The sequence below is a fragment of the Bison bison genome, unplaced genomic scaffold, assembly GCF_000754665.1.
Source record: "Bison bison bison isolate TAMUID 2011002044 unplaced genomic scaffold, Bison_UMD1.0 scf7180017864212, whole genome shotgun sequence".
Taxonomy (NCBI): Eukaryota; Metazoa; Chordata; class Mammalia; order Artiodactyla; family Bovidae; genus Bison; species Bison bison.
The window spans coordinates 3,163,503-3,182,474 of NW_011494784.1; the positions used below are offsets into that span (position 1 = coordinate 3,163,503).

General features: G+C 40.7%; 1 protein-coding gene across 1 annotated transcript in view; it reads left to right on the forward strand.

The window, feature by feature from the left end:
* Nucleotides 1-18,972, forward strand: part of PCSK5 (proprotein convertase subtilisin/kexin type 5) — a 610,290-nt gene that overhangs the window by 127,481 nt on the left and 463,837 nt on the right. The window contains exon 6 of the mRNA XM_010844912.1: nucleotides 6,707-6,811. Coding sequence (XP_010843214.1) covers nucleotides 6,707-6,811 — 105 coding nt within the window. The remainder of the gene's footprint in view (nucleotides 1-6,706; nucleotides 6,812-18,972) is intronic.

Below are 18,972 nucleotides of genomic sequence, written 5' to 3' on the forward strand. Positions count from 1 at the left end.
TGGGGATATATGTAAGTTGGAGAGGATGGGAAGGAAAATAAGGCAGACAAGCAGCCTTAAAGAGCTGCCGGTTCATTGAGGGGCCCGTGATCTTGGCACTTCATAACCAAGGTGACCGACTCTCCCAGTTTGCCGGGGACTGATCCAATTTAAGCACTGAATAGTCCTGTGTCCCTAGAAACATGTCTGTACTGAGCAAACAGCATGATTGCGCACCCTATAGAACTGTCTAGAAGAAATTTGCCAACTCTATGTGTGTAATGAGTATAAGTCATTAGGCTGGTGAGGGTTTTAGCTGCCAGCACAGGTAAGTCTGTTAGTAGTGAATGAATTCTGACAGGCCACAAGCTCCTCATCAGGGGTAAAGCCAGTGCATAGTATAGGTCTTCTGGCTTCCAGCTGTCTGCTCAGAAGTTAACAGCTCACCTGTGACATAGGAGTTTAGGAACACTGGAAAAGTTATCTCCTACTGACAGAACAAGAGGGGGAAAAAACCCTCTGATGATTCTTTTTTATCATTTTTTTTTAATGATAAAAAAAGTGATTTTTTTTTTAAATTGCAAGCACTATGAACTCAGTTATTTGGCTTATGTTTTAATTTTCTGATCAAATTCACTGGTCCATGGAAGAACCAGGACAGTGTCTTACTAGTCATTTACACCTTAGTAAAAAGAATTTATAAAAAGCCTTTCCTAAAAACATAATCTAGTTTGAGTAAAAGTAGTGATAGGAAAATTCTGAGTGCAAGGATGAAGGGCTGCGACTAAGGAAGAAAAAGCACAAATGCTTGACAGAATTGAGAATGAGAGATGAATTTCATCGACTTAGTGTTGTGTATACAAGTTGTGTTGCTAGGCAAGGAAGAGAGTAGCTATATAAAAGAGGAGTTTCAGAAGATCAAATGGGAAGGAATTATTCTCGTTCCTTTATGTGGTATTAAGGAAAAGTGTGCACTTTGATCTGCTATTGATCATATACTTCATCTACTCCTTTAGTTCTTGATTTATTTATAAGATGTCCCAGTGTTAGTTACGTATTGTTCCTTGTTTTAGCCCTTGTTGCTATTGCATAACATATAAACACAGTCATGTTTTCTTTTACATTACCCCAGAGGATCTAAATGAAATTCCTCCTTATAGATAATATTACTGCTGTGTTTTCATACACTGTCTTTCTTTTGAATCACTTCCAACATGTTATGACATTTTTCTTCTTAGTGTTTATTAAATGCCCTCCACATGCACAGTGCTGTTGAAAGAATATAAAAGACACAACTCTTGCCAATAAGAGACATATTATTAGATGAGAGGCATAATGATGCTTTTAGATGTTTTTATATATAGATATTATTTTTATATTTATCTTAAACATATAAGAAAGATATGAAAAAATTTAATACAGATTACTTTGTTTGGATGAGGTAGAATAATTGAACTAATGCACACTGTTCCTTAGCTCTTGGCTTGCCAAAAAATGTAGAGATGTCTCACCTACCACCTTCAGAACCATAATCCCAGCAGACTTGGGACTTCAGTTAGGGTAGAAATAAACCCCCCCCCTTTTTTTTTCTTTTTTGGGGGCCTTAATTTAATAGCTCTGTGATTCTCATCCTGAAGATTTTGAATCAGATATAGCTCTAACATCTGTAGCTTTAGCAATATAAGTATTCTGATTTTCACATTGTTCATTCAAGAGTCTTTTCCCTCCTGAGAACACACTGTGTGGTGAGCCATGTACCAGGAACTGGGAACAAACAGACAGTTCCTCATAGGAACTTACAGGCATGCAGGTGGGGACACAGCTATTCAAAGAATAATTGCACTAATCCAGCTATGACTAAAGGTATATAATCTTAGGACTCTGTAAGATGATGTAATTAAGAAAGCTGACCAGGTCTGGGAGTTTGCAGGCTTCCTTCTTGTGGTGAGACCTAAAGGGTAAGGAAGAGAAAGCAAGGTGGGGGCTGCTGGTAGGGAAGGGTGCAACAGGGAGAGGGTGTATATCGGCACCATATGGTCCAGGAACTGAAGGAATTGCCCGCAAATGTGACTTGACGTGAGGCAAGAGGGAGGCAGCACCCGATCCCATAGGCCCTGCAGGTCGAAGGTGGATCGTGCTCTTTACTCCATGAGTTTAGGTAAAGCACGTAGACTGCTTCCTGGTACAACATAAATGTTGATATGATATTATTATTATTTACTTTAAAAACTGTATTATTAAATAATATCAAATCTTACTATTTATTTTAAGAGCAAAGGGAAGCCATTCAATGATTTGGAGCAGGGGTATGACATATGACATCCAAATGTACATTTTATACCTAACTCTAGCCACTGTATAGAAAGACTGGAGAGAGGAGTTTGGTGCGAGCAGCTGTGAGAAGCCTAGAAACCAGGGTAGATATTTAACAGACAGGATATCAGAGCAGACACTGTGGCTCATCTGTAGCCTGGAGCTTGGTTTTGCCTGTAGCCCATGACTTCAGAGGTACATAACTTGGAGGGTCTCTAAGTCACGTGAGATTGTATATGTGTAAAATTACTTTTTCAGAAGTTGTCGTCTATCCAATTTGGAATGTTCAGTGGAGCCAACTGCTGAATCCAGTGCTTGGTCTGTTTTGGAAGACATTCACTATTGACTATTAAATAGCTTGGAGAATTCATCAGGAAGGCCAAGTTTCAGAAAAGGGCCCCAAAGCCACTACAGAATGGGCCCCCACAGAACAGCTGCTTCTGCTTCAGTGAGGCAGCTGAGGAGGGAGGAATCTACCCTATGATACCCCTGTGAAGTGAAGTGAAGTCGCTCAGTCGTGTCCAACTCTTTGCGACCCCATGGACTGTAGCCTACCAGGCTTCTCTGTCCATGGGATTTTCCAGGCACGAGTACTGGAGTGGGTTGCCATTACCTTCTCCAGGGGATCTTCCTGACCCAGGGATTGAACCCGGGTCTCCCACATTGCAGGCAGACACTTTACCATCTGAGCCACCAGGGAAGCTCATGATACCCCTGTAGTTCTTCTCAAATCTCTTTCCCACTGACTGACAAAACAGAATGTGCCAATCAATGTCCAGAAAGCTAGCAAGCAGGTACTAAGACCTCTACCACCACTATCGTTAAGAAACATAAATGTCTCTAAGAGCATGCCTCACAATGCTATAGTCTGCCTTTTTTTTTTGGTAGAACCTTAATCACATTCAGAACTCTGGTTGCATAGAATTTAGCTCTGCAGTATAGGAAGACTCACTAGAAGGATGTTGAAATGCTTCTTGTGAACCCATCCATGAATCTTAACTAAATTCACCCCGACGTGAGACAGTCAATAAAGGTATACATTTTATCACCTCACAATACCAGCTGTGTGCATTTGGACACTACTAGAGCCTCAACACTCTCCTTTATCAAATTGGAGATAATGATATTTGTCTTCAAAAGCTCTTGGGGAGATGAAGTTAAATAACATGACATGACAGGCGTTCAGTAATTGAAGCATTAGCCAATCAGTGAACACCATTCTGCAACCTATAGAGCAGTGGTCCCCAACCTTGATGGCAACAGGGCCTGTTTGGTGGAAGACAATTTTTCCATGGACTAGGGGGTGGTGATGGTTTCAGGATGATTCAAGAGCATTGTATTTACCCTGCACTTTGTTTCTATTATTACATCAGCTCCCCCTCAGATCATCAGGCATTAGATCCCAAAGGTTGGGGACCCCTGCTATGGAGGAAATGGAATCCCTTAAAGATGGATATTAAATAAAGATTACTGCTAAAAAGACTTAATGGCCCCAATAGATGTGGCCGCCTGTATCAGTCCTATGGGATTGGATGAGCATATTTTCCCCTGGAAAAGTAGATGGGATTTGGTTGTGTACTGTTTCAGATATGTGTTTGTGTTAAGTTTAAAAAAATAATGCATCCACATAAATAATGAAAAGAAAATCCTTCTTCTTCAGTTTGTCAAGTTTCCTTCTTGAAATACCCCATGCATATGAACACACATGCCCTCTACATTCTTCCTTTTTCTCCTGAAAAAATTGGGTCATAATATATGCCTCTCTGCACTTATATTTATTTATTTACCCCCTCCCTTGAAGATCAATCCATTTCAGTTCATGTAGAACCAATCACCCATTGATGGCAGCCAGTTGTTTGGCTTCTTTTGCTTTTACAAAATTTGCTCTGTCGAACACCCATTCTTGTTCATAAGTGAGTATTATATCTGTAGAATTAATTTTAAGACGTAGAAAGGCTAAGTCAAAGGTTAAGTACTGTGTATAATTTTACTGATATGACCAAATTACTCTCCAAACACTTGTACCAGAGCTTTACCGACCCTGTAGAAACTGCATTTGTGCCTACATCTTGTCAACAGTGTATCATCAACCCTTTTGATTTTTGCCAGTGAAGTAAGGGAGGTGATACCAGAGTAGATCAAGAGGAATCCTGACCAAGAGACAGAGGTGAGGGATTAATTCGAAGATAAGAGGTGAGAGAAGGTAGGATTTAAATATAAATTTAGAAAGGAAACTCATAACCTTCTGCCACTTACTGTGTGACAGGCAGTGACCTGACAAGGCAATGCACCTGCTGTTATATTCGATCTTTATAGCCATGTGAACTCATAAACACTGTCATCCCCCTTTTCACTCTGATGCCCAATTTCTGTGCACTACACTTCCTGTGTCCTTATTTCACAGTTGAGGAAACTAAGGCCCAAAGAGGTTAAGTGATGTATCCCAGATTTCAGTAAAGTTAAGTCAAGATAAGGGTTCCACTTTCCAGCTCCATGTACACACTGCATTAGGTCAGGATTCTGGCCTGTACCATTGAAGCCGCAAAGGATCTGAATATATTTTCAGGGTGTATTTCATCCATGGTTTAATAGTTGAGTTGAATTCAGTCGTTTCCTATAGTAGGAGAATTTCTGTAATAGTTGAGTGGACATGATCTTAAACACACTAATATTTTTCATGTTAGTAATAAATTCTTCCTCAGAGATTCTCTGTTCCTTTTCACAAAAACTACTGTATTTACCCAAGGAGCATTGACAGAAGCTCCATGAGATGAAAGCTCTAAGCTTCTTGGGATTTTAAGATTTTCTGATAAAGGATTAAGCAGCCCCTCCTGAATTCTACCCTTAGTCCTTTGGAATTTTAAAATTGGCCTGTAAATCCTTCTTAAAACACCCTTACAGACTGGGACTGGCAGCTGTGCCCTCTTCCTTATTGTTTTCTATTACTTCAGAGTTCAGGATCACTGAGATGATAAGTTTTAGCTAGATTTCCTCATTTCCCACTTGTTTGCAGAGTCCAGGATCTCTTCTGTGTATATCTGGGCAGTTTCCACTTGAATCAGAAGTGGGAGACTGCAGACATTCATATTTAATGAAGATAAAAAACATTCATTAAAGCATGAAGTCTCAGTGAGGAGATGACTCTTAAATGGCACAGAAATTTGGTAAATCATCCCTATTGGAAGGGTGGGACGATGTTTGAGAATGTGATGAAAAGATGGGAATAAAAATAAACCCTTTATCTGAAAAAAGTAAGCTGAGCCAATGACTTCTGTTTTTTTAAATTAAGAAGGCCTAACTTTGGAATTGTCCTAATTGGAAAATATCCTGATCATAGTCATTCTTTTACAGTAGAGCAGTGCTGTTCTAGCAGTGGAGAAATAGACCCTTAATATATTTGCCCAAAAGCAAGGAAATATAAGTGTTAAAGAATGGAATCTGAGAGCTGTAGTGATCTTAGACATGAACTAGCCTGAAGTCCAATTTTATAGACAATGAAACCGAGGCATAGTAAGTATATGCAATTTATTCAAGAAGACATTTTTGGTGACTGTAAGCCAAATCTAGAACCAAGCTCTCCTGCATTAGCTCGTTGCATGATTTAATGTCCATTATGTGATCCATATTTCATGATCTACTGAAAGAATATGCTTGTTTGGGATTGTGGTTTTTTTTAGAATGTACAGGGATTTATTTTTACAGCTATCCTAAACCTAATTGTTTTTAACTAAAGAAAGGGGTGCATAAATGAGAAGACTAATCTGTTAAAGAAATGGTTAAGATAAGGGCAATTAAGCTATTTTCACACAGGAAGCTTAGCTGATAAGACATGCAATCTTTTGTTTTAGAAATTCTGCTTTTAGTTTTGCAACGCATGAATAAAGGCTATGTATTTATACTGTCTACTGAAGTCAGGAAACAAACTAAGTAGTGTTTTCTTTGCAAATGATAAACTGCTTAGGACTTGTTTCAAATTAATGATATAAGTAATCTAACAAGGTCTTTCATTGTACATTTATCAGAGCAAACAAAATGCAATGTGTTTTTATAACCAGATAGCTATTCGATTTTTTTTTTCTTTCCCACATTTGGATATAGATTGATATAGAATTACTTAAAATGCTGCATATAAATTAAACATTAAAAAGGAGATAGGGAGAGCCTAGGCTGCCCCATTATAATCTTTAGTTCTGCAGTCACTGCCTCAAGGACACTCATTTTATATCACATGTCTTTCTTTTGAAAAGTGATCACCAAGGTTCAAGTAACATTTAAGCGTGGCCAGCAACTGCATAATTTATGGGTTTTTTGTGTGTTTTTTTGGGTTTAGTGTTTTTATTTTAATGAAAAACAAGGAAAACGAAGATTTTTCATACATTAACTCTCTTTTGTTCCTTCCCTCCTACCTTTGCAGATCGGGGCCCTGAAGGATTACTACCACTTCTATCACAGCAGGACGATTAAAAGGTCAGTTCTCTCAAGCAGAGGAACCCACAGTTTCATTTCAATGGAACCAAAGGTAAGAAGAACCAGTTGGGTGGGGACCAAGAGATAGATCTTCTGCATTTTTCATTGGTAATCTCACACTAGGAGCTGGTAACTAGCACGAAGGCTTAAATTTCAAGAGCGATCGTACTATCCAGTATCATTGTTTCCTTTTCAGACCAAAAATAGGCGATGGTTTGATTTCTTATTGAAGTGCCTGTATCATCCTAGTTGTAGAACAGCCCAGGGCTATCAGAAGTAGGAGTTGTCATAGAGAAATGAAAAGGGTATATATGTGAGGGCAGATAAGGATGTATTCAGAAATAGTGAAGTGTTAAGGAGACCATACCTTCTGTGTATTTGCATATAAATCTGAAGTTCTATCTGAGCTCCATAGAGGGGTGTCTTCCAGAAGCTTCAGGTCACCGTGATCCTTGCAGTTTCAGTTGGCATTAATACAGCCAGTCCATTGGGAGCCCAAAGACCAGACCATGGCCTAGACCATGTCTGAGACAGGAGGAATTCTGAGCACAGAATGGATAGAAGCTGGCTACTTCTCTTGGGGGCTCATCAGAGACCTTTCTTACACGTTCTCTTGACCCCAGTCCTTTTGGGCTGTACAGAAAGCATAATCCTAGGAGAAGCTAGGAGGAATCTGTGTCTATGTCTAGATTCTCCCAGTCCATGTTGGTGGCAGTTCAGCTTTGACATGAGAGATAGTAAGTGGTGGGGTTGTATTAGGGACAAACAGGCTAGTTAACTGGCAACTAAAGCTCTGGGGATGAGTTAACTGTCTGTCCTTATTAAGTTGGAGGAAGGGATTGTCTCTGACAGAGAACCACTTGGCCTCCCAGATATGGTAAGTAAGGAGGAAGAGAGGACAGGGGTACCAACCTGGTCACCTGTGGGCTCATGTTTGCTGTTTACTCGTTAGGAAGTGTTGATTTTTCCTCCTTATGATTAGGGTTTACCGTATGAGCTCATTTTCAAATAAATTGGTCAGCAGGTCCCTACCAGTGAGCATAACAATTTCACCTCGAGATTCCTCGAAAATTATATTCCTTATTAAAGCAACAAGGTCCCTATTTGAATTAATATGCAAATCAGGTTTGCAGTTTGGAGTCCTGCCCTCGGTTATGTGCCACAGTTTGCCTTGTTTAATTTTTTTCTGGAATATTATCACACAGTGTTCATGATTGTAAAATTATATCTTGGTGGTTAGAAAAAACACTTTTGTCATAGGGCCCAATTTTCCATGGGTTAGAGGAACATCCCCTGATACTTAATACTCTGGCAGCCTGTGGATTATTATATAAATATATATATTTCCCCTTCATCTCTATTCAGAATTAAATGTTACTGGAAAAGCAATCTGTTAGGACGTTCTTGAATTAGCAAAGTTTTTGAAGCGGAGTCACGTTTTTCATCTGTTAACTTTTCCAAAGCTTTCTTGAACTTCAGTAATTTAAATGATTTTAATTTCAGACCTCATGTGCATAGCCAATGTGAATTTGAAAATCCGAGTACTAATTGGTTTGGGAGGTTAGAACAGAAGAAAACATAGAGCCGTTTCAATCCTTAATGTTTTCTTGGGGACGCTGTCTCCCCTTCCCATCTCAATGTATCAGATTGCACGTGCAGGATCCAACCGAGACCTCAGATGCTGAACACACAGTGCTCGATGTGTTCATCCTTCCCCACCCAGCGCAGAGAAGCAGGGCTGGTTCATGCCAGCCTCAGGGTACACACTCAGTTCCTCCTCCTCCTCCTCCTCAGCGCAAGGAACAGCCCAGGGTAGGACTGTACCTTCCTCCTCATTCTGATGCGCCTGCCCCTCTTTCCCACCCAGCTGTTTATACAAGACATGCCACAGCTCTACCAACTTTGCAGATGGAGGGCCCCAAATGGGCAATTGCCCACAGTTTTTTTCAGATATTTCTTAAAGTCCGATCATTCCTTCAACTGGTCATTTCTTGAGCCTCTGGGATTTGCCAGCCCCCGTGTTAGGCTTTGAGGATTTGTGGCTAGGGTGGTCCCCTTAGCGAGCTTGCGGCAGCCTCCCACAGTAGCTTTCAGATATAGCTTTTTTTAATTACAAGATGTTACAGTGCTTCTCAGTGTTGGGGATGGAGGAGCAAAGGAGATGGGGTCTACTATATTCTTCCTCCTTCTCAGTTTCCTCCTCAAAAAGCTCAGGCCTGCTGAGGCTGTTTCCTTTTTAATTAAAAAAAAAAACAAAACACCTTTATTACAGAGAAGTTGCAAAAGCATTATGAAGAATTCCTATGTTTGCTTTCCAGATTCCCCAAATGTTAACATTCTTTACATTTTATCATGCTTACTTGATCGTTTTCTCTCTCTCCTCTCTATACACATGCAGTCCCAGGTATGTATATAAGTTTCTTTTTGAAAATATGGGTGCAAATTGCAGACACAATGCCCCTTTAAATACTTCACTGTGTATTTACTAAAACCATGGACATTTTTGACACATAACCAGATATACATTGGCTCACATTTTGGTAAAATCTGGATATTAACATCGATTCAGTATTACTATCTAATTTACAGATTTTATTCATATCTTGCCAGTTCTCCCTTTTCTGAGCCAGGAGCACATCAGTTGTCATGTTCCCCAAGCCCCCTCGGTATAAACACTGTCATACTTCATCTTCATCTTCTTTTTGTTTTCTTTTTCCTTCCTTTCCCTTGTCTTCCCCTCTCTTTTCTTTCACGATCTAGAACTTTTGCAGAGTACTGACCAATTATTTTGGCAAATCTCTCAAGTTGGGCTTGTCTGGTTGTTTGAGATTAGATTCAGGCTTGGTAAGAACCCGAGAAGTGCTGTGTTCTTCCCAGTGTATCAGATCAGAGGTACATGACATTGATGTGTTTCATTTTCCTTGATTTTAACTTCGGTTACTTGATGAAGGTGGTGTCTGCCAGTTTTTTTTTTTTTTTTTAAATAAAGTTTTCCTCCCACCTAATTAATAACTGTTTTGTGGGGAAAGACTTGGAGACTATGTAAATTTCTATTGGCTGACTTTATATTTTTTCACTCCCAGCAGACCTCATGGGGAGTATAAAGTGTCAGTGTGACTTGCTTTCTAGGCAGATCTCCTTTTCTTTAATCTTGGGGGTGTGTGTGGTGGGTGCTTTGTGTGCCAGAGTTGGAAGCACTTTTATGACTAGGGGATGGACCATGTGAAATGGCTTGGTGGAAAACATTGGTGATGCATGAAGTTATTTTTGTTCATCATCGTCTCCAGAATAGGAAAACACACATGGGTGAATTGCAAGGAATACATACACTCAACAGATCCTAGCTTTTACTTGCTGGAGTAAATTGCATGGCTCCTTCTTCTCCCTGCTATCGTTTTTACTTAGAGGGTTCTAAAGAAGGATATGCAAAAGTAGCAATGTTGTAAGAATAACCCTCTTGGTGCTAAGAAAATGCTGTGGTCAGTTGGGGCACATGAGTGCAGAGAACAAGAATAGACTGGATTCCCATATGTTAACAGTATGTTATGATTAGCTTTCAAATGACAGGGATCCACAGACTTCTAAGATAGCATCGCTGTACAATAATAACACAGTTCCCCGAAAAGTGTTGGTACACTGTTACAGCAGTTGGAAGGGTGAGTCTCATAATGTTCTTGACTCATCAACTTTTCTCCAAGAGACCTAGGTTAAATTTGAGAAACAGCAGTCTTGAGTTAACATTCCCAGAAGCCTCTCATTAATCTGCTTAGAAATCTTTGCCAGCCCTTTGGCATTTTGGTCAAAGAGGGTGTTATCTACAGGAGCTCTTGGGAATAAAAGTTCTTTACAGCTCTTTAGCTGCCCATGCAGATACAGGCGGGGGCAGAGGAGATACTTTTCTTTCATTCTTCTCCTCCTTCCCCAGAACAGAAAGTCAGAATCCTACATTTCCCATTAGAGCAGGCTTTTAAAAACAAAAAATATAAACTGTTAGTGAGTCCCCATGACCTCTCCATGTATAGTTAATATACAAACACAACTTCTGCCTTTGCCCATTAGATTTTATCTTGAAGATATTGGCCTTTCAATCTCTTATCTTTTCTAATCCCTTTTCTGTCTTCAGATATAAAGATCAATTTTTAATCCAAATCTAGGATAGTATTACCTTCTGCTCTGGTCTCAGGGATGAGCAATTTATCCTGTCTTAGTTTTTCCTAAAGTTCATCTTATCAACCCATGGTGTTGTATGGGTGTTGTATAGCTGTGTATCTCAAATACAGAAAAACTATTCACATTGTTTTATTTACTGTGCAGTCATAGGCTCCTTGGAGAAGGCAATGGCAGCCCACTCCAGTACTCTTGTCTGGAAAATCCCTTGGATGGAGGAGCCTGGTAGGCTGTAGTCCATGGGGTCACAAAGAGTCAGACATGACTGAGCGACTTCACTTTCACTTTTCACTTTCATGCATTGGAGAAGGAAATGGCAGCCCGCTCCAGTGTTCTTGCCTGGAGGATCCCAGGGACGGGGTAGCCTGGTGGGCTGCCGTCTATGGGGTCGCACAGAGTTGGATACGACTGAAGCGACTTAGCAGCAGCAGCAGCAGCATAGGCTCTCTTTCTTATTCAATAGCTGGCATACCCTCCATCATATTCCTATGAGGATCATTTTCAGATCTGTTAAACATGCCCAATGACAGAAAGCTGAGTAATGGACAAGGCAAACATTTCTAAAATTGAAGAGATTTAATGTGTTGAGCTAAAATCTGCTTGCCTGTAACTTCTACCTGTAGGATCTACTTTTACCTAGATTTATACATAACAGCTCTTTATATATTTGGAGTGCATCACTTAGTCATATAGAACTGCAATTGGTCCTCTGTCGGTGTGGCCCAGAATTAAGTTCAAAGCTTTAGTTTACAGAGAAATTGCTCATTTGTTACATTTACACATAAGCCATTTCCTCTGAAGGGAATTTTAGAGCAGGGCATTCAAACTTTGTACAATGAGCTAAAGGAGTGTAGGAAAAAGACAAGAAGGGAGAATGAAGTAATTAGAGATACTTGGCAAGATCAGATGAAATCAAACCTGTGAAGGAAGAAAGGTAAGTTCAAATTCCTTGCTAATCCCGGTTGGCACCCGTTATATCCAGGATTTGATTTTCAGATGATAGGAATTTTTCTTTTTGCCTCAAGGGTGAAGACCATGTGATGTCCCAGTTCATCTCACTACCCTCTTCCCCTCTTAGTGTCTATATGCTTGTTCTCTGGGTCTGTGTCTCTATTTCTGTTTTGCAGACAAGATCATCTATACCATTTTTCTAGATTCCACATATATGTATTAATATATGATATTTGTTTTGCTCTTTCTGACTTATTTCACTCTGTATGACAGTTTCTAGGTCCATCCACATCTTTGCAAATGATCCAATTTTATTCCTTCTTATGGCTGAGTAATATTCCATTGTGTGTGTGTTTGTGTATATATATGTGTGTGTGTATACACACACACACTATTGATACCATGTATAAACTAGATAGCTAATGAGAACCTACTGTATAGCTCAGGGAGCTGTACGCAGTGCTCTCTGGTGACCTAAATGGGAAGGAAATCCAGAAAAGAGGGGATGTATGTACACATGGCCTTGTGGCACGAGAGGTAAAGAACCCATTTGCCAATGCAGGAGACATAAGAGATGCAGGTTTGATCCCTGGATTGGGAAGATCCCCTAGACGAGGGCATGGCAACCCCCTCCAGTATCCTTGCCTGGAGAATCCATGGATTGTGGAGCCTGGTGGTCTACAGTCCATGGGGTTGCAGAGTTGGATGCAGTTGAGTGACTTACCACTTTTGCACATGTATACATGTAGCTGATGCACTTTGCTGTACAGCAGAAATGAATACAGCATTGTAAAGCAATTGTGCATGTGTATGTGCTATATTCCAATAAAAACTAATTTTTAAAAAGGCCATGTGATGGAGTAAAGTGAGAGTACAGGAGTACTTTGTTGTACATAGTGGTCATGTTCCTGAAAAGTTGTATACACCTATTTATCAGGCAAACCCCATTTCCCATGGATTCACTTTATAATTTCAGAATCAGTTTATCTTCACTGTAGATTGATATATCACTGATCTATGGAGACAACCAGTGCATTAGTTTACTCTTTTTCTTAACTCTGAAGCAAACCATTTATAAGTTGTTGGCACGCACCTGATCTGCCCAGGGGACCTTTGAAAGTAAAGAAACCTTATTCAGTTAGAAATAGATGCTCAGGAGTGTCTGCGCTGCATCTTGCCCTATTCCCAGGCATGAACCGCAGCTTTGCCTCTTCCACATTCCTTCTACCCTGAGTGCAAGTGCTTCCTGTTCCGGCTGCTGCCCCACTTCCTCTCACCTCACGTGCCCTCATTGCAATTGGGGCTCCCCTGGACTGCTTTCTCTGGTAGGTTAGTTTTCTGCTCTCTGGTCTGAAATTGATGCTAACTTCATGATTTCACTTTGTTCTGTGAAGTGCAGTTTTATAACAACATTCCTGGGCTTGTGCTCAGTGACTGTATGGGCAGATTCTGGGTATGTTCATTTGGACGGAGGGGCTGTCTCCTCTGGGGCAGGAACCTGAGGCTGTGTGTTCTCAGCATGTGTCATAACCCTGATGACTGCACGCTTGCCTCACAGGATCTCACCAGTGAATGAAAGTAGTTACCAGATATCTTGAGAATGCCTTGTGTTCTTCTGGAAGAAGGGTAGACTTGGGTCTGATGATAAGCAGAGAGGATGTGGATGTAGTGCTCAACAGGCGTGTTGGGGGGCTCTCTTGTTCTGGATGACCTCCTTTAACCACCTTTCACCAGTTATGAAATGTGACTGCTATAGCAAAGTCCTGGCTTCAACTTTCGATAGCATTTCTGTGCCTTTGCAAATCCTATTAGACTGTGTAGACTCCTGGGAGAAGCATTTCGGCTGTAAGTTTGCAACCTGTGATGCAGGTATGATGGCAGGATGGCTGGGAGTATAGCAGAGACAGAGGAGTGTGTGGGTACAGATGCCACTAAGTCCTCCACCTTCCCTTCTTTTCTGTCTTGTTTTCACATCTCCTAGATGTCAGAATGATCAGAAACCAGAGAGTCAGATTGTACACTGCTAGGTTCTCTGATGGGAAAGTTTGGGTCATGACCCAAATCCCTTATAGACAGGAGTGAATTCAAAAAGTAGTTTTTTAAGCTACTTTGGAAAAGTTGCCAAATCTTGATTAGAGAGCACTTGGCAGCATTTCATTTCGAAAGTTATAAACTCATATGCCCACAGTGGATTGGAGATAAGAAAAAAGTATGATGGGCCAGATGGAAAATCAGTGGGCGTAGGACAGAGGGGAGAGCCCCTGCCATGTGTGCGGGAGTAGCCACTGCCCAGCAGCATCGTGTTGGCGAGCTGGCCTGGGCTTGCCACTTCAGAACCGGCAAGTCTGGACTTTCATAGGACATTTCTCAATTTGAAATGTTGGCCAATGATTTAAAAGTTTAAACATATGCATGGGGCCAACAAAAAAGCATCCGAAGGGCACCCCAGGTTGTCATCCCTGAGATGGGCAAGGTGGGAAGGCAGGCACCTTCATAATTTGGCCTCGGTCTTATCCTGACCTGAACGCTGGTTTCATTGTGTCAGTCACGCTCCTCTGGGTGGATCAAGCATGATTTTTCTCTATGTCTTAGTCTCTAAACCAAAATATCAAGATTTTTAAGGATAAATAATAAGCTCAGGGCTCTTGAGTTTTGAGGAAGGGGCTGCTGCAGGTGAGGACACAGTGGTGGTGGTGTGGGGAATGTTCATTCCAGCTCTTCTTATGTTTTTGACCAGTTTTCCACTGACAACAGTCTCAACAGGAAATGAAGCCTGGAGGAAACAGGATAAGTTGAAGAAAAGAACAAACAAGAAATAAAGTAATGACCATGTAAAAAGAGGAAGAGGAATTAGATAGGACAGGCATAGGGTAGATTATGGAGAAACCAATGGCACCCCACTCCAGTACTCTTGCCTGGAAAATCCCATGGACGAAGGAGCCTGGTAGGCTGCAGTCCATGGGGTCGCTAAGAGTTGGACACAACTGAGCGACTTCACTTTCACGCATTGGAGAAGGAAATGGCAACGCACTCCAGTGTTCTTGCCTGGAGAATCCCAGGGACGGGGGAGCCTGGTGGGCTGCCATCTATGGGGTCGCACAGAGTCGGACACGACTGAAGTGATTTAGCAGCAGCAGGGTAGATTATGGATTTTTGCCGCTTCAGTCACTTGAAGGAAATGTCAGATGTAAAATCTTTATTACTTTCTTAGTTTATGTAGTATTTCTAAGGTATCAGCTTTTACAACAGGGGGTGATGAAATGAAAATGGAATGAAAACAACATTCTGAATTTCTAGATAGGTCTGGTCTTAGTTCAGGTTGCTTAGGACAAGATATCATAGACAAGGTAGCTTGTAAACAACAGAAATTTATTTCTTCTTGTCTTAGAGGCTGGGAAGTTTAAGGTGATGAACTTGATCAAGTTCAAGATCAAGGTGCTGGCAGATTTCGTGTCTGGCGAGAGCCCACTTCCTGGTTCATAGACAGTCATCCTCTTACTGTAATATCACCTGGCAGAAGAGGCAGGGGAGCACTCTGGGATCTCTTTTATAACAGCACTAATCCCATTTATAGGAGCTCCACCCTCATGACCTAATTACCTTCCAAAGGCCAGACCTCTAGATGCCATCACATTGAGTATTAGGTTTCAACATATGAATTTTGCAGAAACACAAACATTTGGTCTGTAACATGTCTTAAGAAGGGAACTTTAGAGCCACAGATTCTGTTGAACTCTTGGGCAAGTTAGGATATAATAAGTAAGCAATAAGCAAAAACAGCAAAAAAAACAACAAAAGCCAGCAACAACAACAAAACTCAAAGCTGTTTTATTTGTCTGACTTTGAAGAGAAACATACTGATTTATGTCTTTATTTTAATGAATGTGAGAGTAAATAAGAGATCCAACTAAAACATCACCATTGAAAAGGCATGATTTGTTAAAAAGCCCTTGTGAATTTTGTTTCTGTGCTCAATTCTACCAAATGTCAATCAATTCTATGACATAAAAAAGAGACAATATGGTACAGCATAAAGAACCTTTGGATCCTTATTCTTGCTCTGATCTCTGGGGAGTGAGCACTTAGTTTCCTCTGACCATTGATTCTCCCTTCATTTGAAGACTCATCATTGTTCATGCATGTACTCAGGGAAATATTGATGTATAGTACAGTATAACGATTTGTATATATAAGAAAAGATCAAAAGCATAGGTTAAATTCTTATAATAAAATAGTAAGTTCTCCATTAAAATGGTGTTATAAATCTATACATACTGGTAAGGAAAAATCTTGAAAATAATATGTAAAGTAAAAAAAAAACGAAACTGTATAGAAGGACCTATCCTGTTTATGTTTTATGTTTAAAAACAAACAAACAAAAAGACCTGTGTATATGTGTGTGCAGTTATATGCGGTATAGGTTTGGAAGGAAATACAAACACATAAAAATAACTCTTAATAATTACCTTTCCACACTGTATGACTTTTATAAAACTGTTTCTACTGACCCTGTCTTTGTTGATATCAACAATGTTTTGATATTTCATATCTGGTGAGTTAATTTCTTTTCTCATCTGCCTGTTTCTTTCACTTGATATGGGGATTGATCATTTGCTCCTTCTTGAAAAACAACTCTTTCTGGGTGGTTCTCCACCACCTCACCTATAAATTTTAGAGAGCTCAGGGCTCAGCTTTATGCTGGTGTCCTTGCTTCTAATTTGTATCTCCTTCTCTCACCTCCCTGACATCTCAAATTAGATATCTAGTAATCATCAAAACAATTATATGACATATACAATACTTTAAATTTCCATCCATCACCATGGCACTTTTCCTTTCAAGTAGATGGCACTGTAATTTATCTAGATATCCTAGCCAAAAATAGAGCAATCTATTCTTGATTCTCTCCCTTTTCCTCGTTTCCCCTCTTGGAACCAGTAAGAGATCCTGCTGGCTCCACCACTAAAATTTATCTTGAAGCTGTGAATCTGGGCTTTCCTCTCCTGCACTGCCACCAGCCTGGTTAACCCACCCTTGTCTTTGACTTGGACCACAGCAATTGCTTCCACTTCCACTCTTGTTCTTCTGCAGTCATTCTCCACAGAGAGTAAACTTCTTAAACTGTACAGAGATCAAGTCTTGTAAAGACTTTCCATGGACTTTGGAGTAAAATCCTTTTTCTTAATGATCTTTCAGGGCCATCATGATCTGGCCTCTTCCTACCTCCATGAGCTAGGCTTTGAAATGCCTCTTTCTTGTTTATCACTTGCAGTCACATTGACCTCTTTCTATAAACACCAAACTCTTTCCCTTTGGCTGGAACAAATTTCCTTTGGTCTTTGCACAAAGGTTTCTTCTCACCATTCACATATCAAAGCAAATGTCACCTACTTTGAAGGTCCTTCAGGAGTCATCCTTGCTAATATACATCCTTAAGCTCATCTGCCCAGCTCCTGTCTAGCTTTACATATTAATTTCCTCTTTGATACCTATCTGAATTTGAAATCACATTGTTTCTTTATTTGATTATTATGGGTTTTCCCTTCCAGGATAAGACTCAGTAAGAGTAGGAGCACCATCTAATTAACTGTAGTATACCCTTGACCTGGAGTAATATCTGGCACATCAGATCAGATCAGATCAGTCACTCAGTCGTGTCTGACTCTTTGCGACCCCATGAATCGCAGCACGCCAGGCCTCCCTGTCCATACCAACTCCCGGAGTTCACTGAGACTCACATCCATCGAGTCAATGATGCCATCCAGCCATCTCATCCTCTGTTGTCCCCTTCTCCTCCTGCTCCCAATCCCTCCCAGCATCAGAGTCTTTTCCAATGAGTCAACTCTTCGCATGAGGTGGCCCAAGTACTGGAGTTTCAGCTTCAGCATCATTCCTTCCAAAGAAATCCCAGGGCTGATCTTCTTCAGAATGGACTGGTTGGATCTCCTTGCAGTCCAAGGGACTCTCAAGAGTCTTCTCCAACACCACAGTTCAAAAGCATCAATTCTTCGGTGCTCAGCCTTCTTCACAGTCCAACTCTCACATCCATACATGACCACTGCAAAAACCATAGCTTTGACCAGACGGACCTTTATTGGCAAAGTAATGTCTCTGCCTCTGAATATGCTGTCTAGGTTGGTGATAACTTTCCTTCCAAGGAGTAAGCGTCTTTTAATTTCATGGCTGCAATCACCATCTGCAGTGATTTTCGAGCCCCCAAAAATAAAGTCTGACACTGTTTCCACTGTTTCTCCATCTGTTTCCCATGAAGTGGTGGGACCAGATGCCATGACCTTCATTTTCTGAATGTTGAGCTTTAAGCCAACTTTTTCACTCTCCACTTTCACTTTCATCAAGAGGCTTTTTAGTTCCTCTTCACTTTCTGCCATAAGGGTGGTGTCATCTGCATATCTGAGGTTATTGATATTTCTCCCGGCAATCTTGATTCCAGTTTGTGTTTCTTCCAGTCCAGCGTTTCTCATGATGTACTCTGCATATAAGTTAAATAAGCAGGGTGACAATATACAGCCTTGACGTACTCCTTTTCCTATTTGGAACCAGTCTGTTGTTCCATGTCCAGTTCTAACTGTTGCTTCCTAAGCTGCATACAAATTTCTCAAGAGGCAGATCAGGTGGTCTGGTATTCCCATCTCTTTCAGAATTTTCCACAGTTTGTTGTGATCCACACAGTCAAAGGCTTTGGCATAGTCAATAAAGCGGAAATAGATGTTTTTCTGGAACTCTCTTGCTTTTTCTGTGATCCAGCGGATGTTGGCAATTTGATCTCTGGTTCCTCTGCCTTTTCTAAAACCAGCTTGAACATGAGGAAGTTCATGGTTCACATATTGCTGAAGCCTGGCTTGGAGAATTTTGAGCATTACTTTACTAGCGTGTGAGATGAGTGCAGTTCTGCGGTAGTTTGAGCATTCTTTGGCATTGCCTTTCTTTGGGATTGGAATGAAAACTGACCTTTTCCAGTCCTGTGGCCACTGCTGAGTTTTCCAAATCTGCTGGCATATTGAGTGCAGCACTTTCACAGCATCATCTTTCAGGATTTGGAATAGCTCAACTGGAATTCCGTCACCTCCACTAGCT